Source organism: Telmatherina bonti (genome assembly GCF_933228915.1).
Source record: "Telmatherina bonti genome assembly, chromosome: 21".
NCBI classification, from domain to species: Eukaryota; Metazoa; Chordata; class Actinopteri; order Atheriniformes; family Telmatherinidae; genus Telmatherina; species Telmatherina bonti.
The window spans coordinates 15,488,671-15,512,582 of NC_136630.1; the positions used below are offsets into that span (position 1 = coordinate 15,488,671).

A 23,912-nucleotide genomic window follows, 5' to 3' on the forward strand; every position below is an offset into this window, starting at 1 on the left:
TGCAAATATAATCCACTATTGCCTATATTTAACGGCTTTTACCGAGCTGTTTCTCTTTTTCATTGAAAGGAAAAATGGAGGTGTTGCACTTTGGCAAATGTCTAAATTACAATTGGTTCAAGTACTTCTTGACACATGAAAGCGGATCCAGAGGCCTCGGCTCCTACAAAAGCTGGAAAGCATTGAGCTGCGGTGCACTCGAGGTAAGAGCAAAGGCCAGTGCGAGGAGCATGGTTGGGGTGTGTAAACAGATGAGTTCAGCTGGTGAGCTTCGAGCAACGGCATTTGAAGTTGATGAGTCCAGTTGATGGTTCTGAAAAAAGATCCAGTGTGATAAATTAGTTGTACAATGCATGGAGAATTTTTTTTTAACAAGAAATATTGTGTTTATTATAATATGTATCTGAATGAACCAATTCTAATTCCTTAAAATCCAGCTTTGAAATAAGTTTTTTTTTCTTTTAATCATACCCTTGTGTTCTACTGATTCATCTCACATGTGATGTTAGACTCATACACAGGCACCATCGGCTGTGTCAGTAATATTTAATATGTGTTTCCACCAACTGGCTGTTAATATAACAATGTGCTTTTATATAACCTGAGTTGCAATGCACAAGTTTTCCAGGACCACAAATTAAAAACAAAATCTGATAGAGTGACATAAATGTGGCATGCATTAATGCATCGAAACTGAGTATCAACTAAAGCTTCTACTTCATGGGAAGACAGATGGATGCAACCAACAAAATATCTGACATTTACTTTAACGGCCTTTAATGCTGCTTGTTCTTAAAACTGAATGATGTACACATACTGTATTGTCTCATTAGGGACATCAGTGTTTCATCATTTACCAATGTACTATTTCAGCCTAAAAATGAACTAAAACATCCTATTTTCACCTCAGCTTTATTGAAGTAAAACTCCTGAAAATAATAAAAGGTTTGATCAGGATGTTTCGTGCCTACCAGTTTGCTGGGATGAGGATGAAACCCATTACCCTGTGATATCTAACGTTATTTTATTCATTCAAACAATAGAATTTAATGGATGAAAATGTATCACAACGAGGCGTTTCCCTGTTTATTTTCCCTCTGCAGTGCTTTCTTTGTCTACTTCTTTTAAGAAAGAATGACACTTTTCTTTAACAGCTTAATGCTTTGTGAGTTTTGTTTTTAAGTTCTACATAGAACTTAATTGAATAACAATTTTTTTTATATATAATAAAATCAATGACCATTTTTTTCTATGTATTATGGAGAATTAAAGTTAAATGTGTACAACACAGTTAGCAGTATTTAGTTATTTGATTTATTTGACAGAGATATTGTACATTATTAAACATTACTGTAAATGTACCGGTGTGAGCCTTTTTACATCTGCAGTTCCTGGATGAGATGACCGGTACCTTCTTCATTTAGTAGAAATGGCTTAACCACAATAGTTCACAAATGTGTTAAGATCCAGTTACATAGATGTCTGTTCATTAAATAAAGTAGGGCACCCATTCACACTCGTTCATCATGTTATTGATTCAAAATATCAGATTCTGATTTCACTCTAAAATGAACAAATCCTTAAAGACAAACAGATATACAACTCTGGATCTGTTTATTTTCCAGTTGACTCAGTAAATTTGAATACTTTATTAGCTTTTAATCCTAAAAATCCGATGTTTCAGGCCATACTGATGTGAAAACTTTGTGTAATATGCAGGGCAGTAATAGAAATGGTTTTGTTACAACTATGATGCATCATTTGCCTGATGTTATTGTGTGGCCTTGTACACACTATCAACAACATGCACAGCATAAAACGGGTCTTACCACGCAAAGAGCAGTGTCCACTGTTTGATTTGTCATCAGTTTTTGTGCCTGGAGGGACAGCGAGGAAAAAGATATTACTGGTAACTGTCATTCTTTCTTTGATTGGGTTTGAAGTGGCGAAAGGACATGAAATACCGCTTTTTCCTTTTAATTTTCATAAGTTAGCAAGCCTGTCTGGCCCTATTTGTGTGTTTGCTCTTCATGAACAACTTTTGTTGGATTTAAATATGTGTTCAAGATGCCTGTACAACATTTCCTTAATTTGGTACAATACAAGTTTTTCGAGAATGCTTTAAACCCTCTCAGGCATACATAAAAATACCTACCTGCATTTGCACATACAAACACAGATACAGCGTTGGAGCATAGAAAATGATAAAGTGACTCTGTTATGGTCCGAGAACAGAATAAACACTTCATGTGTTGGTTCTTAAATACAAAGATTTCTATGAACCAGGATTCTGTAGAAAAATGATTAATTGCTGTATTGGAAGTCTCTCCCCCAAAAGGATGTTTTGGTGGTAATAAATCATATTATCGCTATTTAAAGGCTATATGATAGATAGTCTCGGTTAGAGTATATGATATCATCTCATTTATAAATACAGCCCCATAGTATTTATGAGAGAAAAACAGCAGATATCTGGAGTGTGTTGGTGAAGCCAAATAATTCCCAAGGACCTGCAGTGGCTGCGAGGACAATGAGACGCAAACAAAATAATAAAATAATCACATGACATACATTTTCGCTTGGTGGGATGTGGATGCATAGAGGTGTACAGAAGTTGTATGTATAAAGTGGATCTACATGGATTAAAATAGGGAAAAAAAAAACTTTCTTCATTTCTGCAGCCTTTTGATACAATGACAACTACAGAATCACACAGGCATGACATGAAAATAAATAACATCTGCAGTTTGTAGGCAAGTCTTTTAAGGTTAAATGAATTATGTCAATTTATAAGCATCAGCTGCTCAAAACGCATTGAACAACTATTTGACTATTGTAATTTCACATTGTTGTCACATTCTTCATTGGACTGATTCTGAAAATAAACTTGTGTTTATGGCATACAAAGAACTTAATTTTACATTGACTCACACGCACAGACACAGTAGCTGAGTGGTGTCATCATGAATTTATCAAAACACTTATTTAAAGTAGTCTATTCATCAAAATATGAAAATATGCAATCAATAACCAGTGATAGGGAAAGAGCTGAGACTGGAGGCTTTACCAACAGCTGTCTGTGTAGATTTATTAAAAAAAAAAAACAACAACAAGAAGAAGAAATAAAAAGTCCAATTCTTTTAAAGATACTTTACAGCTTCGATGCGCACACACACGGTGATATACACAAGAGCCCTGTGGGGCCATTTCTGATGTTACTGGGGCAACCAATTAGCTTTGACATAAAAGCTTAGGAAACTCTGACTTCACACTGACGTATCTTCTTTCTGCCTAGAAGGGAGGATTCTGTGTAAGCCATCATAAAACCGTCAAGGTGAAAGAGTCAGATGTCGGCCTCTGCGAACAAAGCTCTGACAAGATATTAAGTTAAATTCAGGTTTTTCTTTCTTACACAATTTTTGAGAAGTTTCCAAAGCTTTCTAAATGCAAACAAAGACCAAAAAATACTGGACATTTATTAAAGTACTTGCTAAAAGCCAAAGGGTCTGGAAGCTTATCATTTATTTTTCATTTGAAAAAGCCTGGTAGTGGTGTTTATGTGTTTATGTGTTTGTGTGTGTGTGTGTGTGTGTGTGTGTGTGTGTGTGTGTGTGTTTTAGTGTGCATAAGAAACACAGCCATTTCTTGCAAATAAAATACTGCATTTGGAAACAGAGAGGAAAATTTCTTTTCCTTGCAGTATTGTAGAAACCTTGGTTCAAAAAGAAAAGTTCTTAAAAGTCAGCTAACTTTCTTGTTTAATGGGGTTACTGGAATTAAAAACTGGCAGTCAATCACTCTAATATTTATAGACTTTAACAAGATAGATCCATAATATAAATTTACAAATAATAAAAGTTCAGTGCATAAGATCATATACTTTGCGGCGTCTCTGTTTTTTCTTTTGCTTTACCTGTAAAGTCCCACAGATGTGAAACGAGTCGCTGTTGAACTCCAACTTGGTCACATCTGTCAGTGTATCCAAAGCATTGTTAGTTCGTGCTTTACCCCTTCGAATGATGCTTGGCTCTACAGTGGGCTGTATTGGCGGTTGGGGTTGCCATACTCCAACATCAGTACCATTTCCAAATGCCTGGATGGCGTTACCTGTAAGAGAAGAGTGTACAGAGCCCACTGATTTTCTAAGCAGTACAATTCAATTAAGTGGATCAGGAAAAGGAAAGACTGCAGTTATATGATCAACCTGTGCATTAAGTCAACTGTTCAGCGTTGTTCCATGTAATTAGTGTATCATTCACAAGAATCCCCTCTGTGCAAATTTAGCATAGTTAGACTGAAGGCAATTGAGTGTCACATCAATGATGAAATGAATGCCGTAGTGATTGCTGTACTGTAATTGCTACTGTCAAATTACAGAACGGAGGAACGTCAGACATGGCTGTCACACCCCAGTTCTTAAAGCTATTGTCTCCCTGTATACAATTAAAAATAAAACATTTGCAAAAAGCCTGACCAGCCTTCATACAGAGAACAAAAGTGGAATGTTATGGGAGGGGAATGAGATATGAACTCACGCAGACATCGGTTGTTGGTGAAAAGTTCTGCAAATTTATCACAGTCCGACTTGCTGTTGCCACTGTTGCTGCAATCACACCACGGCGACAGACTAATACCGAAGGATCGCACATAGTTTGGTGTCATCACGGTGCCTGTGACATGAAAGAAGACTGCTGTTAGCCAATGCAAGTAGAGTCACGTTAGCACAACCCGGACGTCTGACCAGAAACGTTTGCTTTATCAGGTGTTTAAAAGCCTCTCTGGGCTGAAATGAAAATGTAAAGATGAACCTCTGAGAGAGACATTAATCTGCATTTTAAGTGGATTTTACTCCGTTTACAAGTTTAACAGAGCTTGTATTGGATATATAGATAATCATTAGTTGAATTTTGTGTTTTGATAAAATGCCTTTATGCACTCAAACCCGTTGCATCGTTGCTTTGAGCTTCACTGACTTGTTCAGAGTTGGATTATAAAGCTGCTTGGTTTGCTTACATGTTGATTTCATTCAAACGAGTGACCTTAAAATATTTCCAGATGTTTGTGGAAAGTGCTGCTAAGGCTTTACAACTCCATTCAGACACATTTCACTCATTGTCGTAAAGTCAAATGAAACTATGGTTCACAATATCTGCGTTACTGAACAAAATGGCTGCTTTTGCATGTAAGCATGAGATTGAGTAGGTTCCTGCTTGTTAGCTTTGTGAGTACAAGCAGATTTTGGAGTGTGTGTGTGTGTGTGTGTGTGTGTGTGTGTGTGTGTGTGTGTGTGTGTGTGTGGAGACAAGTATGAGCGGGTTAGGGAGGAGGTGGTCCATTAGAGGGGATAAACTGTGTGAAGCTCGATATGAATGGTATAGATTAAAATGTCCGCCTGTTGAGATTGCAATTGGTCACTGTTGTCCTGCGTTCAAATCTCATTACAAAATCTCAGTGGGACATCATCTTTCCTCTCTACATAAGAAAACCTGCTGATAGAAGGAAGACTGAAATAAGTGCCATTACTGCACAGTATTGCAGTGGCTGAACTACAATGACATGTTCATTCTGCATATCTGCCGTTGGGTTGTGATCTCAGCCGTTCTCCAGTTGCCTAATTGATCCAGTACCTTAACGTCTGCTGTGTAGAGTACATATGAAGAATACGTAGGAACATACGTACATATGAATACATATGTGAGACTTTAATATGGATATTTGCAATTGAAGTATTTAACAGCTGCTATAACAGCATCATCATAAAAAAAGAGGCAGAAACTGGATTTTCTAATGTTAGAGTTTTCAGGTGATGTTTCTGTGACAGCTTGGCCTTAACTATGGTTTTCTTTATTTGTAGGTAGGTGTGCTATAGGCGGTTCCAGTCATCAGAGCACCTGCCTATGTAAGGCTGTGGGCTGTTTGCTCTCTCACCTACCTCCAAATAAAGAAAAACATAGTGAAGGCCAGGCCGTCACACTTCTCTACATTAGTTTACTTTAGATATCACCAAAAGGAAAGAAATGTACTCATCCATCCTCAGAAGGACCATGGAGGCTACATTCTTGTAAATCAGTTCAGCTGTATTTTTCACAGAGAGGGCTTATATTATGTGCTTTGGTCAAGAAAAACAATCATATGTTCACTTTTATGCTTTTGAAAAACAAAACCTGATTAAAGCTCCAAATATTGCATCATAACATGTCAAATTCAAAAGAACAGAAAATATTTTAAAGAGGAAGTGGGCAAAAAAAAACCCAAAAAACAGTCAACAATAGCAGATTTTTTTTTTTTTTTTTTTTTTTTAAAGAGGACTTTTTATTCTATTTGCTGACTTTTCTCCCTCTAATCTAGACTTTATTTCACCTCTCTGTGACTCCAAGCCAATTTAAATAGATTGTCTTGCAACAACACAGTCATATAGCACTGAACAAATACCATCATTGGTCTAGCTGTAAGCTTATTTTAACTTACCAATCAGACCTGAGTAAGACAGCAGGCAGTCGGCATAGTTCTCTCTTAGACAGCCAGATATAGAGCGAACCTCTGGCTGACAGCTGCTGATGAAGTCTGCCAGTCTTGACCTTTTTTAAAGATAAAAAAAAAACAGGAAACATACTTTTTTATCCTATCTTTGGGGTTTAGACACACAGTTGAAAATCTGAACCACAGATTTAAGATGCTATATCCTCCTGACTACCAGGAAAAAAAATGTGTAACTACAAATGTCCACTACGGAGGACATCGCTTAAACTTTTAAATATTGTGGTAAAACATAGTTATATTTATCTAAGAAACGATTTAATGTGTTTATAAGATATTCAATGAAAATATAACTACAACATTTCAAGTAAAAATCAGCACAAAGAAAAGTATTTTGCACTTTTGCTCTTCCCATAAAACATGCTTGTTGCAATGGAGGCCATTTTTCTTGAAGAGAGAAAGAAAGTTCACAAAGCCCCACCCCCATAAATGAGGTACCATTTAAAAGCACTAAATGTTCTCTTTAAAGACCAAAAGGTGTTAGTTCAGTAGCATTCAGGGAGATGAAAATATTTAGGTTTACAAAGGTCCTCCAAACTGAACTACTGGTAGTCAGGAGGATATGATATAAGATGAGGTAAATAAAAAAAATAGGGCTATTCTTTTTAATCTATCAGGATTCCCTTGGAGTCCCACCTGCAGATGTAGTTGGTTTTGCATGTGTTTTGAAGGGAAAGACAGTTGGGTTTGTCTTTATCTTCGTAGGAGCAAACTGGTACAATAGTTTGTCGTCTGCGCTCTGCACACGCTGTCTGATCTCCGGCTGGACAGGAGCAAAACAGCATCCCATAGCTGTATTTGGTTGGAACCTTCATTCCAGAAGAGAAAAAAAGATTATTTGCTGATGCAAAACTTTCCTGTTTCATGCAATCCAAAAAAAAAAAAGACCACTTGACATTCATTGAAGTTTAATTTTCATTTACTTGAGCTTTAACTTACAAAGTTTATAAACACCTTTTGGTTATATAATGGAAAAAATGGGAACATAGAGACTTAAGATCTACATGATCCACCACTCAACATGAAAAGTAGCATTTAGTGATGCATTAAAGCACAGAACATTGCATAATACCACATTTGAGACTACTTCAAAGGAGTGGATTTAAAGTGAGCTTGATTTTTTAAAAAGATGAAGAATGCATTTATTGGATAATTTGTCACAGACTTGTTTGTCAGCCAGAATTAGCCTGAGTGTCAACATCCAATTCAAACATGCTAAAAAGGAGAGAGAGAAATTAAAAAAAAAAAAAAACAGTCCACAAACATGGCATGCTTAATTACCTTGTCAAAGAACTGTCGTAGAGCCTTGTGGCACTTCCGCTTGTTGCAGACCTCAGAGGCGGACACCCTGCTAGTACATGGGTTGATGTAAGCTGAGCGATATTTCTTACATGTGTCATTCAGGTTGCAGGCCTTGGCAGCATTCAAGCAGTTGTTCTCCTTTGTAGATGCAGGCTCAACTAGAAGAGGGGACAAAAAGGCATAATGCACGTTTAAAAATGTCATTGAGTCTCCGCAGATACTGGCATCTACTAAAGTTAAAAGCTTGACTGACATGATCAGCAGCTACTGTCTTCTTTTACTGCTCAATAAAGGAATGGAAGACGTAATGTTCATCTCCAACACTATTGTTTTTTTTTTGTTTTTTTTTATTATGTAGTGCAATTCTTTTACCTTTGAATCAATCTCTGGCTTCAAAAAAATGAATGCAATTCTAAGTGCATTCATTTCAAGTCACTAAGTAAGTACTTTGGTGCAATATAAAACAGGAAAAGATATTGTCTTACTTTGCTTCTTTTTTTAAATTTATTCAAATGATAGGAAAGGGAAAAATATCCTGCAAACACTGCTAGCACAAAGCTTGAAATGATCCCTAAAGTCATCCCCCAGACATTGTTTTATGGATTCAAGACCAATTTCTAACACATTTATACTGGAATTGCCTCATTTATCATACAATTGGAACCATAAAACAACAACTATATTAGAGCTTTGCGCCTACTTGAAATTGGCCATGGCTATATTTGCAAAAGAGTCTTCTGGGGATTCATTATGAATCACTATTTATTTATTTGTTTTGTTGTTGTTGCAGTTTCTGTGTTACATCTTTTCCTCTACATTAGCTGAGTAAATTATGTGCTCCTGGTCGCCGAATACCCTATCAGAGCTCCTTAGGCCATGACTCTATGCAGTGTGTGAAACAGACCACACTGCACAGCAAAATCAAAATGACCTTTTATCACACTGCATTGAATAAAAGGTCAATACTTTCTTTTTTTTCGTTCTTTGTGTTACTGCTGCTGATTCGCTTGTCTTGTCTTCTGCATGATTGAGTGTGCTTTTGATGTCTTCTGCCTTAAAAACTCAGAATTGCTCATTTTTAAAAATACATACGCATATGGCTATGGAAACAGTCCCTCCCCTTTCCCTCCACCCCAGCAAGCCTTTCTTTTCATTCCAGCAACAGCTCTCTATGGTCAACATACTGCCTCTCACTTCTCATTATTTCTCATTTGTTGTAGCTGAAGTCCTTCCTGCTTCACTAACTTCTGCACAGCAACACAAACTGTATCCTCAGCCTCGACATGGAAGAATGAGTTCTGTAATTTTGCCTTTTGAGGTGGAATTGAAGCTCACTTCACTATTTCATGCACCACAGAATGAGCTATGATTAATTCTGAATACAATCTTGAACCTTGGGTTAATCACATATTACAAAAGCCATTACTTACATCTGACAAGCGCCCAGTGATGTGGGCTTTGATCCTTTTGTGACTGTTTGTGGCTCTTGGGCCGTAGGTGTGACAGTTTTCCATAATATACTGTAACCCTGAAGCAAAATGTGCACCTAAGTTGTAAACACGCTTTTATTTTAAATGTGTGGTCTTTAATGAGGTTGTACATGTGTTTGCAAATACACAATTGCAGTGAAACAGATCCAAGAGGCAATAAAAAGTTGGAAGTCAGAGGTCACAATGTGAGTCCATGCAGCATTAGTGGCCCAAAGCAAGCGTGTTTATATAATGAGCTCATTTCTGGATCATACATGTCTATGATTTTCATGAAGCCACTTTATATTTTCAATAAGTTATATAAACAGGGTGTGTTGAAGAAGATAATTAGTTGTCTGTGCTTTGCTTTGTGCTTTTTTGCCTCATTAGAAAAAAACATAGTCATCCTCCTGCCAGATTACCGTCTTGATGCCTCCATTAAATGTTAAATGTCTAAACCTGTTTATTCATAAAAAAATAATGAAAAACTAAATGTTTTCTGCAACATAACAAACTTTGATGTCATAAGATGTTATAAAACTTATTACCCAAGTAAAACAAATCTTAGCAGGCCTACTTATGTTGCTCCCCTTCAGCAAGCCCACCGCAGCAGTAAAAACTCAGTAATATATTCATTCCTGTGACTTTCTAAAGGTTGAAACTAGAGACCACCCAAAGGCTGCCAGTCAAGTAGGCTTAAACAGATATCTCAAGAAGTTAGGTAATGATGGTGTGCAGGAGGGAGATTTTGTTCACAATTATACTGGACGTGAGAGTGTGAGAAACAAAAGTCTGTAGTCTACAAAATATGAAAGACTTGAAGCAGCTGAAAAACTATCGGAACAGGCTGAGTGGCGTATTTAGCATGTGTCTAAAATTTGCTGTGCACACAAGCATTTTGAAGATTACTCATGTGACAGGTATTTGTGTGCATCTACCTGACACACAGCAGAGCAGTGTTTGGAAAGCAGCCTACAGGCTCAGGAGCGTGCACGAAGTATTGCTTCATAGGACTGTCTCTGTCTCGACAGGGTTTTCTAATACAGATAGAACTTCTAGACAAAATAAAATATGTCCTTTTTGCCACTACTGGATGTTTAGATTTAATACAGCTTCTACTAAAAGAACAACTTAAACAATTATCTATAAAAGACTTTGAAATAACTAAGGCAGGATATCAAACAATGCTACAAATGTTGAGCCATCATGGGCTTTTACCTGTTGAGAATATTCCCACAGAGTGTGGATTAAGACGATTACAGCATTTGAACTTTTTCTCAGTCTCCTTCATTCATTCATTATCCTAACCGCTTGGTCCAATGAAGCCTATCCCAGCAGTCTTTGGGTGAAAGGCAGGGTCCTTTTTCTTCGTCTATGTTTTTTTTTAATGTAGTGAAATATATCAAAGCTTGTCACAGATTTTCCCTGACTGATGCCACCAGCTCAGACACAGCTGAGCTGGTAGTTAAAAACTCACTTCTCTAGAGGGATTAATTACAGTTTTAGCAGAGGGTAACACTGTTCTGCCAAGACATCTCTCAAGCTGCTCCTTTATTCCTGCATGTGATCCAAGAACAAAAAGAACGTGTGACCATGGACGGGTTATTTTATCTTTGCAAGACATGAACTTTTTCCTTTGTCTAAGAAAAACAACAAACAAGCCTTAAAGCTAACTTGAATTAATAAAGAGTAGAATTTACCTATTTTTATTGTAATATTTGAATCATTTAAAACTAAATATTTACATGAAATTGTTACTTAACCATTTTTTAAAATATATTTTTTAAGGCTTTGAATTTTAATGGTTGAAATCACGGTGCTTTGCAGCGATTCGGTTAATCTCTCCAAACCCTTTTAGTGCCCTCTGTCATTTCCCATCACAGAGGGAAAACAGCAGTGGTCAGTGCCCTCTCCTTCATGGTGTCCTCTCTCTTGCCAGGCTTCCTGCCAACTTGACTAAATCCACACCAGTGACTTATTATTTATGACCAGACCCAAGACCCATTTATTAAATGCATCCATGTAATTAGCAAAATCCCATTTGGTTTCTCCTGCAGCAGCAATTCCTTAATCTTCAGTCATTTTTATCATGAACTGAAGGAAAGAGTATTAATTCAGCAGTGAAGGAACAATATGCACATATGACAGTTACTATAGAAAGAACAATAATAATCGATTGTGGTGGCCTGGAGTTGCTAAGATGATCACATTTTTCATACTATCCTCTTGAAAAAAACAGAAAAACAAGCCACATATTTCTTTAGAAGCCAAACTGATAATTAATATTTCAGTGGCACGATATGGTATAATCTGGTCCCTGCTTCAGTTTCGGCACAGATGTTATGCGATAACAGTAAGAGTAAGTTAAACAGGAAATGGGGTATTCTGTCCCTGCAGCATGTGGATGACAGGGATGTGTAGGTGTATAGCTACACTCTCAGTGTATGTTTTAGAATTTCACTGATACTCATCTTGGCCAATTTGAAAATATAACTGTCTCTTTTCTGGTTCACCATCAACACATGGCAGAGAGATTTAGAATAGTTATTCATCACTGTAAGAGTAAGGGATCCTTCACATGTAACTAATACATGCACCAATATCAGGAACTTAATATATAAACAATCTAAATGTTACTTTGCTATATGGTGACTAAAAATGCTGCTGGGAAATGAACGACCAGCTACAAAGAGTTATAAAAGGTAGCTTCTGTGACTATGTGAATAGATTTATTTACTGTTTTAAATATGGCAGACTAATGCAAATCCAAAAAATGTAGGTGTCACCAAAGTGTACTGGAAGACCCCTAAAAGTGCATTGTCCTGCAGGTCATATTTATGAGTTTTCAGAATATGTATGCACCTCTTAATGCCGTGGCAAAGACTAATTTGCATGTGGATGGGGACTTCTCTGCGGTGGCGTTGTGTAGAATATTAGTACATGTTCACTCGTACACATCTGTGTACATGCATGTTGGCGTTAGCACATATTGATAAGGGGTGTGGTTAGTTCACATAGAATAATTTTATTCCTGTATGAAAATACTATCCTATATCCTCTGTAGCCTGCAACACAGTATTTTCTTATCTCAGAGCCATGGTTAGCCACCACCTGCCTGGCTTCCACTTGGCTCCCTGCACACAGCCTGTCATGGCTAAACCATCAGGTACATTCATCTCGCTGAGGAATTTCTGTTTTTCAAGCCATTTAACTGAGCCTTCAACTTTCGGTAACATTCATATGTGTCAACCGTGGCTGAAAGTGTTGGAAGAGAGTGAGTCAGTGTGTGAATAGCTTGAAGGTTTGTGTGTACGTGTGTGTGTGTGTGTGTGTGTGTGTGTGTGTGTGTGTGTGTGCATACAGATGTAGTTTATGTAGATACTGTTTGTTCAGTGACATTCTTGGCAGGATTCTTATCAGATATTTTGCTTTGCATGAATTAGCACAAGTACTTAATCCAACATGTCAGCTCTTGGCAAATAAGTCTGTCTGTCTAATAATAATGCAATATGGTCATCATTGCATGAATTAGCATAACTGCTGTGAAGAAACCATATTAGGTACTTCCCTAGTTTAATGTGTTTAACTTGAAATAATAAAACTAGACCAGCTTACTATCCATGAACCAAGGTGATTATTTTTAGATCTTCTTTTCTGACAGCGAAGAAAATAACCAAATATCTGGTATTAATCATAGCCATAGATCTACAGCATTGTTCAGTCATACAGAGTCATGGTTTTCCAGCAAACGCTGCAGACATGTGGCCTTATTAAGTCATTTCATTGTAATGCAGTACTGTCGTGGTTAAGGTGTGTACACTTAATGTTTCATCCTTGCTAGCACCTGCTTCTAGAAAAGCTGACTGTTGTCAGAGGATCATTTTGTGAAGTGAAGATCTACCAAGTGGCTCAGATTTACCTTTTTGAAAGACTTGCCCCTAAATATAAGTAGAGGTAATCATGCAAGTGAAGGAATGAATATTTATAGACCAGAAACAGAAAAAAAAAAAACTTGTCAAAAGCATAGAGAAGTAAGTTCGGAACAGTTCTTTACAATGAAGGGATCCATGGAAAAGCAAAAAATTGGGATATGAGCTTCTGGAGATCTGGTGGATAAACCCAATGTATAAGAAAATCTGTCTTTGATCTAAGAGTTATGAATTCTTATTAATCTGTGATCAAGGGAACACTTTCTTATGTGCAGACCCAAACAATGAAACAACATAACACAAAGGCATCTCTGCTCGGCCTGACTGAAAAGAAAAAACTTGTGTTGCTATACAGAGGGTTGGACTTCACCAAGCTAATTGACTGTATGATAAAGATAAATTGTCTGAATGAAGTTTCTCTATTTGATAACACAAGATATGAGTAACTTAATTCAGCTGGAATAAATGAATTATTCTCTGGTCACAGGGAAGCTGGACAAAGATGAGGAGGAAATATACGGCAGGAAATGTCCGCAGATGATATGCTGATGAGGCTAAAAGCACTCTTAGGCAAAAATGATCAGCATATTTGAAATTTGTCATTTTCTGATAGCCAGAATGATTTTTCAGCTGGAGCAGCTTGGTCTTGTGCACAGATCACAGGACTGGGCCAGTAGCTACAGACAAATACAACAAAAGGATTAATGTGTTGCTTCTGGCAAACAGACCAACTGAATTATCCTTGAGAACCTTCCGATGGAAAACCATCACGCCAAGCTTTATTTCTCACTTACTGGACCATATCCTCAAGACAACTGATGAGATATGACGACGGACTGGGAGAAGACAGCAGTGATACTGGAATCAGTGGTAGGAACGGTGCTTTTGAAAATGACTGCTACTGTTTTAAATTAAAGATTTGGCTTAAGGGTTTTTTTTAACTTAACACTTTGAAGCTGGAAACATTATGAAGTGGGCATTTACCAACTTAGAGATGTAGAAGGGATGAGAAATGGCTAACTGCTCAGTATCAAGCCTTGCTCAGTACAGTTAGGGCTCTTCCAGAGATTCCCTTTGAACAGTTGATCTACAGATCTATGAGGATTTTCTTATTTAAAACAAACTGAGTTAAATTCTCTTTTTTTTTATATATATATAAAAAAAAAAAAAATGTATATATATGTGTATATATATATATATATATATATATATATTTTATTTTATTTTTTTTTTTTTAAATAAATTTTGAATATAATGGCAAACTGCAATAAATTTGCTTTCCTCAACTCATTTATTGCAAATAGCAAAGCTCCCTGCCTTAAAAAAAACCCCTAAACAACAAAAATAAAATCATGGCACATCTGACATTGTGCACAAGTCAGTATTTAAAACTTTAATTACTGCCAGATTTTCATAGAAGTATTGGCATTTGGGGTCTTCCGGGCAGGGTTTTAGGTGCATTCCTCCCTTAGTCATTATGTTACATCTCTGAAAGGCACTTTCACAAATTGATCACTTTTATTGATTTATAAATGACGCATTTAATTTCAGCTGTTCCGGGAGACCATTCGGTGGTTTGAATGCTTTGTCCCTCAGTTTGACATCGATCATTAATCAAAATAGAGGGGGGAGGGGGCATCATAGTAGTGTTACTTGAGGATTTATAAAATACTTGTTTTAAAAACACATATTTACATATATTTAGCCATTAAGTATCACTTTCGAGTCCAATCTGAAGATATCTGGAAAGATGGTCATTTTTGGTTACAGAAAACAACCAACAGGCCAAGTCAATTCAAGGCCTGAAACTGTAGCACACAAACTGAACTGAACCGAACTGAACCGAACTGAACAACCATACACGCTCAGTTATCAATCATGAATAATCCTGTGTGACACCATGGTTGTGAACCCATGTGTGACATATTTATGAATGTGGGATCTCTGCTACCAATTGTTTGGGGGTATTATGTGTTGCTATCATTTTGTATTTTTTTTACTAGAAACTCACATTGCTTAGAGTTGATTGAAAGTCACCGTTGGCATTGAGGTGCTGTTGTTTGAGGGGGAGTGCTGCAATTCCTCAGACTACAATAAAATGAGTACATTTCTAAACAAACAGGTCATCAATGGAAACGTCTGGAATACGGTGGCTAATAAGCTGGTAAAATGGATGAAAATGATTCTCCTGTTAACAAAAAAATCCATCCTTATTGTAAAAGCAGTTGAAGAATTTTCTCTTCTATTATTCAATTAAATAATTTACCACAAAAATAATTGCAGATCCAATAATAAATCAGTCAGTTAATATCTGTATTTCTGCATTCAAATGTCTACAGATGTTTTAACTTCTGCAGAGATGCTGAAATGCAGTGCAGGGGCTCACTGTCCTCTTTGGGTTATTTGGCCATTCAGAACATTGAACAACCTTCCATTTGACTCATGGGATACAGTAAAGGTCATTCAATCTTGACTCACATGTTTATTATTTGACACTGCAGATTGCTCCAGGCCTGGCTTAGTTTCAGGCAAGAATGAGGTCACTTACGGTAAATGGATTCCTGATATGTAATCCATTAAGTGATTTATTTTTCTTAAAGGGCCCTATAGCTGTTTACACGCTGCCTTTTGTTAAAATGCCCACTCAGCTTCCATTCCTGCATCCATAAGTATCCTTCTCATAAAATGTAGGTAATTCACAAGATTTCTCATGATAATACCACCTAATATTGATAAGTTCTCCTGCCAAGTTTTCATGTTCTAAGTCATTGACTTTGATAGAAGAGCACATTAGTAATGAGTCGGATATTTAAACATATCTTAATCAAGACATATCCATTTCTCGTTTTTTTTAAAATTGTTTAAATTTTAAGGTGTCTGAGGTCTCATGCAAGCCACATTACTCAGATGATCTTGCCGTGAAGGAAGGACCTGAATTATTCAAGTAGCTGTTTCCTATTGGATTAAAATAATCATTATTTTGTTTATATCTGTGAGAGTGTTATCTGAAACGCCACACGAAGCCTTAACCGTTTCTAAGATTTCATTTTTCTTTCAGTTCATCATCATATCTCATTGTTAGATATATCTACTGACTATTTGTATTCCTATAATGTTTCCTTGACTGTTTGAAAATGGGGTTTAGCATTATGTCATCGTATGTGGAACAGAGCCACTGCGATACACAAAGTGGATTCAATCACAGTGAGAGCCAGACACTAAAAGAGCCAAGGTTGGAGGAAGAAAAAATCACTGACCACTGTAATAGTTGGTGGCCAGTTCAGCAAATGCACCCTCCCAACCTTCCCCACTCCAGACAGAAAGCAACAACATTGAGGAGTGCCAGATAGTTCTGCACTTGTCATACCACTTTTGTTCAATCAGAGCCATTGAATGCAGACAGATGGTTAATTGCTCCTCTGTGGGAACGTGTCTGCAGATGCCTAAAACTATGCTCCCTGGTCCACCTTTGATGTTTGTCGACATCTATGACATTTAGATTTACAATGAAAACTCAAGCTTGTTTTTTTCTCCCCCTAAATGCAGGCACTCAGCCATAACAGGAGCTCAGACAAAAACGTCTCTACTCTAAAAGGATGATTAATTCAAAACTAGCACTTAAATGCCGTGTTCGGCATTAGCGCTGCGACAGTGGAAAAACATGCAAACCTCTCATCATTGCTTTTGTGACTGAAAGTGAAATATACTAAATGACTCTGGTTTGTGTATTGTGGGTCACACTGGCAGATAAAAGCTTTTGTGATGGATAATGGGCATTGAAAGCTGCAGCCTGAAACCAGACAGCAATAGAAAGGAGTGGTTATCAAACAGTGACAGATTTGTTGCAGTGATACGGTGACAAACGATGAGTACAACTTAAAAATATCTCGAGACTTACACTGTAACTCAACACTGCACAGTGAGGTAACTAAAACCTCCAGGAACATAATAAACACCTCTTACCAGCTATGATGGGAGCCAAGCGGAAGATGTCTGAGAGTCGGCTATTGACTGGTTCATATGGAGAGTATTCCAGTAAATCATTACCTGTGGGAGCAAAACAGACAGTCAGTGTGTGCTTTTCTGTGCAAACTCTGCTTTTAAACTGATGTTGGTGGGACTGAATGCTACCTTGGATGGTCCCAGATGGTACTGGTATGAAAGCTTGTTCTTTTAAATATAATTACTCTGTAATACAGCAGTAGGGACCTTTCTTTGTGATCAAAATATTCATTCTCACCCTGATAAGTGCTTTGGTGAACAAGCACGTAAGCTTAGAACAGAATACACTGGTGTGTTTCATTGTGATGAATGTCTGCCTTTATGGTATTAGGTAAGTTAAAATGAGTTAAAACTTGAGTTACTTGGATTCTAGTGCAAGTATTTACTCTGAGAACATGCTTGAAACTAGAATCAGAATCACAAGCTGGTGAAGTAGGACATTTATAGAAAGTGCAGTATCATTTCCAGTTCAGCAATAATCAAATACTCAAGTTATCTCAAGTGTAAATTTGAAATATGCAGTGTTACTGAAGTTTGAATTGTAATACTGTGATACTGTGATACTTACATTTAGATGCTAATATTTTTCTTGCTTATATATATTACATGAAACAGAATTTGGGCTTATCTGGCCTTATAAGCAGTGCATTCTGCCTTATCCTGCTAAAGTTTTGAAACAATTGCACAAATATTTAAACGATTATTGCTTATATATATATTTTTTTGTCTTTGCCTGCGTAATATTAAAAATCAGGACTTGTCAAGACTTGTCTTCTTGCTTCTTCTCGTGCATACTTCCTCCAGCATCGTGACTACACTTGCTATCATACTCCAGCTGCTTCTGTCTGAGCTTGAGCATACCTTGTAAACTCTGAAATATACTCCAAAAGATCCTGAGACAGTTCTTCTCCTTCTTCATGCCTCTCCTACATCTGCAGTTGTAAAGGGGGCTCTGCTTCATGGCCTCAATAGCGCTGCGACATTCGCCCTGCGCCTCGGGACCCGTGACCGCGCTGAAGTTGCTCTCTCTGCCCGCCACACACTGCCTCATCGTCCGGTACTTGGTGCTACATGAGTACTCCTTCAGACACTGTTCACTGGCCTTCACGCAGTCCAGTCGGACCGACCGGGAGGCTGGGCTGCTCCCACCTTTCAAGGTGAACACCGAGTCTGTGAGTTACAAGAACTGGATGAGAATCATTGCCGTGCGCATTTGGCCAACTTGGATACAGTTTTACGCACAGCTAGTTATCATTTCATTTGATAGTTCTTCAAAAACGTACATAATATATATATATATATATATATATATTTATATATATATACAGTGAGAATAAAACTTTAAAAGCCCTGAATGCCCTTCAACAATCACATCAAATCAAGTTGGTGAGTGTTTCACCGTGCGCTGTGTTCACCATCGCTGCCACAGCTGAGGAGGAACCGTCAGGGATCAAATACCATTTTATCATAAAAAAAAAGCAACATAGCAATAGACTCTCAATATATTGCATGTTGAAAGCAGTAATTCAACAGATGAAGGTGTCACTTACCCAGGAAGGACAATATAACGACATAAGTTAGGAGCATTTCGCTTGGGGAGGTTTCCAAGATAACTTCTTTGCGCAATTAAAACAAAACGTTAAGAAATCTTTTCAGACTGCGCCACTTTGTGTCGGATTTGGCATTGTAAGAGCTGAAATGGAGATTCATTCTATAAATCCATGTAGTAACAAGTCCACCGTGCGAACTGCCGGACTTTGGGACATAAAGCAGCAGCGCATTGACTGTCCGTTATTCCGTCTGCTCTGTCACTGATCCCACAGTCTGCAGGCTTATGGCCAAAAACTTTCAAAAAGCATAGCCGGGAAAGAATAAACTAAAACAAAACAAAACAAAATAAAAAAATCAGTTAAAGTCAATAAAGAAGAGATATTTAATCACAGCCAGAGGAGTTGAATGGAAGGTTAAATTCTTTTCCCCAAAAAAGCTGAAGAAATACATTCCGTGTTGCGAGTGGAAAGACCAAATAACACCGTTTGATCCGGACCCCGTCCTCCACTCAGGAAAAAAACTGGAGCCTGGGGTGCAGCGCGCGAATGTGTGACGTCACGCGGGTATGCGCACAATAATCTTCATAAACCCATTAAAGCCCCTCAATTCACATCAAACTGCTAAAACAGTCCAAACAAATGGATGGCCAGCGGCGAGTAACACATTCCAGTCGTAGAGTCCACTCATTAACTCATTTCCACTCCGTGGAAAATCAACTTTTCAAGCCATTAATAGCCCAATTATACAACCTGCAGGATTGTCTGACACCACCTAACAGGTTTGCAATAAATCCATCAACAGCTAAATTGCAAAAATCTAAGTGTAAATTTGAGTTTAAACGTATTTTTGAAGATGTTTTAAAGGTTAGAAAACTTAAAATCATTTTGCTTATTTATCTGAAATATAGCAAACAGAAATGGACATAATGATTGTTTTTTAATTAAACTTTGTTGTTCTATACAAGAGAGAAAAAAATAAGTGTAAATTAATCCGATTTAGAGTGGGTGAAAACTGAAATGGTTGTGTGTGTACAGTGATCTTCAGACATAGACAAAAAATGGGCACAGATTGTAAACATATATAAAATAAAATTAACATACATAGTAAATGCAAAAAAAGACTTCTTTTTGCAGTTTAAGACATTATAAACTGATTATACAATAAAAATATTATTTTAGATTTTTTTGGGCAATTAATGATGTCAGAAATCCATCCATCCATCCATCCATCCATCCATCCATCTGTCCATCCATCTGTAACTGAGGTCAGGTCGCAGGGGCAGAAGTGTATCCAGGAAAGTTCTGACTTGTCATCTTCTTCAAACCTGTTTTGGGGCATCCTAATGCTTTCCCGGGACAACTCAGGGACATAGTCACTTCAGCATCTGCTTACAGATTGTACAGTTATTAAACTAATAATAACTTCAGGACATCTCACTAAATAAAGGTTTGCAGTTTGTGAACCAACAAGCAAACACAAAATTCACAGGATATTGAGCTTCAGTCTATCCTGAAGCTCTTTTGATTTAATCGCAAAGGAGGATTGTACTATTAACAAGAAGTGTACTAAATGCATGAATGAATACATACATATACAATACCAGTTAAAAGTTTGGACACACTTTCCAATTAGATTTAATGGAAAAGTATATCCAAACTTTTATCTGGTAGTTTATAAATACACAAAATTCAAGATCTGTGGTGCAAAGCTTAACAGTACCAAAGTGCTTCTACAGTGTTCTATTAGCATAAGAAAACACTGCGCTATTAGAGCTGTGGGAAAGCAGTACATCTGCATGTTTGCAGGCAAAGAAATTAAGCAATACATAGAAAAAAATCCAACCCATAGCATAACAAGGTGGAGGTACTATCATGCTCTGGAATTCCTACTTTTGGTCCTTGATACAAAAATGGGAAAAACAATTACATTGTGTTACATGTGCTAGAAAGCAAGATTTAAAGTAAATAGCATGGATTTTTTTTTTAACAGGATCATATCAGATAAACTTTTCGAAGCATAAATAATGAAGGTAAATCAGATCAAAACATCCAGGAGGCCTGACTCAAATTCACTGAAAATTGTTGTAACTTCAACTCATTTCCTTTGAAATATGAAACAAGTTCACTTATTGACAAGGTAAAATAGATTTTTCTTTTTTGTTTGAGGCTGACTAGAAGCGAATTACTTTAATATTGCGTCAATGTTCTGCATAAGAGCAAAATGTCTGACAGAAGGTTTACCACAAAACTGAATAATTTGGAGCTTGTCTAATTAATCAATTGGAAGTGCCGCCTGGCTAACAGCCCACTGGATGTAAGTCATGGCACATTTCCTGCCTTAAGTAAAAGGCAGACATTAAAGACATTGATTTGTGTATTTATAACAGGATAGAAAATGATACAAAGATGAAGACCTCTGTGTCTCTTACCTTATTTATACTAATATTAAGTTGTCAATGCTGTTTTTATGTTTTTTTTTTTTTAAAGAGCTCTAATTCTGTCCTGACATTTTCTTCTTCAATTCGCATCACATTGTAATTTCTCATTTTGCATGACACAGACTATTAAATGGTTCTAATAAATCCCCTGGGCCATAAGCCCAATAAGTTGGACTGAGTCAGCACAGCCCCAGCTACTCGAGTGCTTTGGTTCACATACATTTCTCATGGTTAAGTATAAATTGACTGAAGTGAGCACTGTGCTTGTTAAAGAGGATATCAGATGTCAACAAAGTCCTCGTTGGCATTTTAAAGTCTAAGAAATGTGACTTGGTGGGCAAAGAAAATCATCAATGCTCGAAGCTAACAAGTCTGCTTTGAGCTTGATTTTTCACATTTTTGTAGTATTGCTGTAAAATAAAAACATCTTATTACTCCTTTAGATATTTCTACAGTTATTTAACTGTTAGTATGTTACAATGGGAATTACTGCTGTTAATTAACGTCCCAGTGAAAGTGAAAAAGCTATCTGATGTTTCTACTGACAATAGTTAATGTTGCTGTTCCCTCCTTTGATATTTTATTCTATAATAAATGGAGAATCTATATAGAAACTGCAGCAGGAAGAAGCCCAATCTCTGGAGTCCTTTGCTCATCTATGGGAGGGCCTCATCACCTTGCAAAAGCTCTCTTCTGGCACTTACCACATCCTGTCCTTTATGGTGGCCATTCATTTCATGTGTCCCCCAAGAACACCGAAGCCCCGAGCCTCACAAGAACATTTGCAGGGTGAGATTTATTAGGGCAAAATCAATATTATTTTTCCATCTATGTCACAAGATCAGCACGGACCAGTTACCAGTTCACTGAACCAGTCTCTGCTTCCTACATATACTTTAGCTCAGTTTATTTAATATCGTGTTAAAGACCCAGTCAGTCAGTTTGTTAATCATTAAAACCCCACATATTTACCCAGTACAGAGAGATATGACCAGAAGGATTGATTTGTTCAGTATTTATAGATAAGCTTGTGTTATGGGTTTTTTCTTGGATGACATATTAGAAATGATACTAAATGCAAAACGTTGGTTTTGTTCAAACAAAAGTTCAGTCTACACACCATTTCTTGCCAGAGGTTACATATTATGCTTTAGTAATGCTTCAACTGCATAATGTTCCTGTACATTTTCAGATTCATTCCTTCCTTCATTCATTCATTCATTTTCCTAACTGCTCAATCCAATTCAGGGTTGCAGGGAAGCTGGAACCTATTCCAGCAGTCTTTGGGCGAAAGGCAGGGTACACCCTGGACAGCTCGCCAGTCCATTGCAGGGCACAATTTCAGATTGTTTCATTTAAATTTAAACAGAATAGAAATTAAAACTAAAAAGTGACAATAACCACTTTTAAATTCCTTTCTTCCTACCTAGTCTCTCCTTGCAACCCCACAGGTTTGTCCTCTGAAACTGGAAAATCGTGATGAAGAGGGCAAGATGGATATTTTACACAGCGGTTTTTGGCTGAAATATTTTTTTTTGTCATAAGAAGCTGTTTTTTTTTTTTTTTATTTTTTTTTACAACTCATTCTGCTTTTAAAGCCATTTGTGAAGCAGTTATATCATATTTAGAGGGTGAACGGAGCGTTTCAAAGCCTTTTGTAAAAGAAAGAGGAACTGCAGTACCATCTAGTGGAAAACACAATGATGCACAAGATTCTTGGTTTGAAATGGAGCCTTTCAAAATTTTATAATTGATGCATCTTTCCATAGACAAACATCAGAGTGGACTATATAATTTAAGCTAAATCCACAGTGTGAAATAAGAAAAATGAAAATACAAAAAAACAAAAAAAAAAACAAAAACAAAAACACATTATTTCACTGATCATGTCACTGATTATTTTTTCTAACTGCATCTCTTTGTGTTTGATCTTTTGCTGTGTTCTGATCTCATAGCTCCACCAATCAGTCTCACCTGCCTTCCTGTCTCGCAAGGAAATAGAACAAATCTTTTTTTTTTTTTTTTTTTTTTGCATCCTTTTATAACCTGCATACCTCTCAGCAAATGATTTAATATACCAATCTAAAAATCATCTACAAATAAATAAATAAATAGATAAATAAATAAATAAATAAAACATATACATTTGACTCTCCATGCTTCTATTCTTTGTCACACTTATTATTTATGAATTTAACCAGTTCAAAACCAAAACCTCAGGTTTATAACTGAGGTTTGCCTTTAGGGAGCAGATGATCTGATTAAATTTAGGGAGAACTTGCTGCATTAATTTACATAACAGAGATACATGTGTGTGGTGGTGGTGGGAGGTAAGGAGTATTCTATCTTGATGAAGATAGAATAATGAGAACAACAGACAGGAAGGGGTTCGGGCACAGTAAACACATTTGTCTAGACAACATGTCAAGACATGTATCCTAAAGCTCTAAAACTCATCTCCTCTGTGACCCAGAAAAAAAAAAAGATGTTGTGCCATGTTTTCCTGCTGTGGTGGTAATGGAGGATATGGAAGAAGACACACTTGTCTTACTTATCTGTGACTAAAAGGGAAAATATGACATCAGTGATAAAAACAACCTGGGAAACTGCCAGCTCATGTAAGTGGGGCAAAAAAAAAAAAAAAAAAAAAAAAAAAAAGCACCACTAGTTTCAGGTTAGCATGTG

The 23,912-nt window shown here is 37.0% G+C and overlaps 1 protein-coding gene across 1 annotated transcript; it reads right to left on the reverse strand.

Annotated features, from left to right (window-relative positions):
• Window positions 1–163: 163 nt before the first annotated feature.
• gfra1b (gdnf family receptor alpha 1b) lies at window positions 164–18,826 on the reverse strand (the record flags this gene model as incomplete). The annotated part of the gene is made up of 10 exons (XM_079260536.1): window positions 164–313; window positions 1,830–1,877; window positions 3,914–4,107; window positions 4,536–4,670; window positions 6,469–6,578; window positions 7,174–7,346; window positions 7,819–7,997; window positions 17,201–17,284; window positions 18,101–18,409; window positions 18,790–18,826. 10 exons carry the CDS (start codon window positions 18,824–18,826, stop codon window positions 164–166), a joined length of 1,419 nt encoding a protein of 472 aa, XP_079116662.1.
• Between the last annotated feature and the right edge of the window lie 5,086 nt (window positions 18,827–23,912).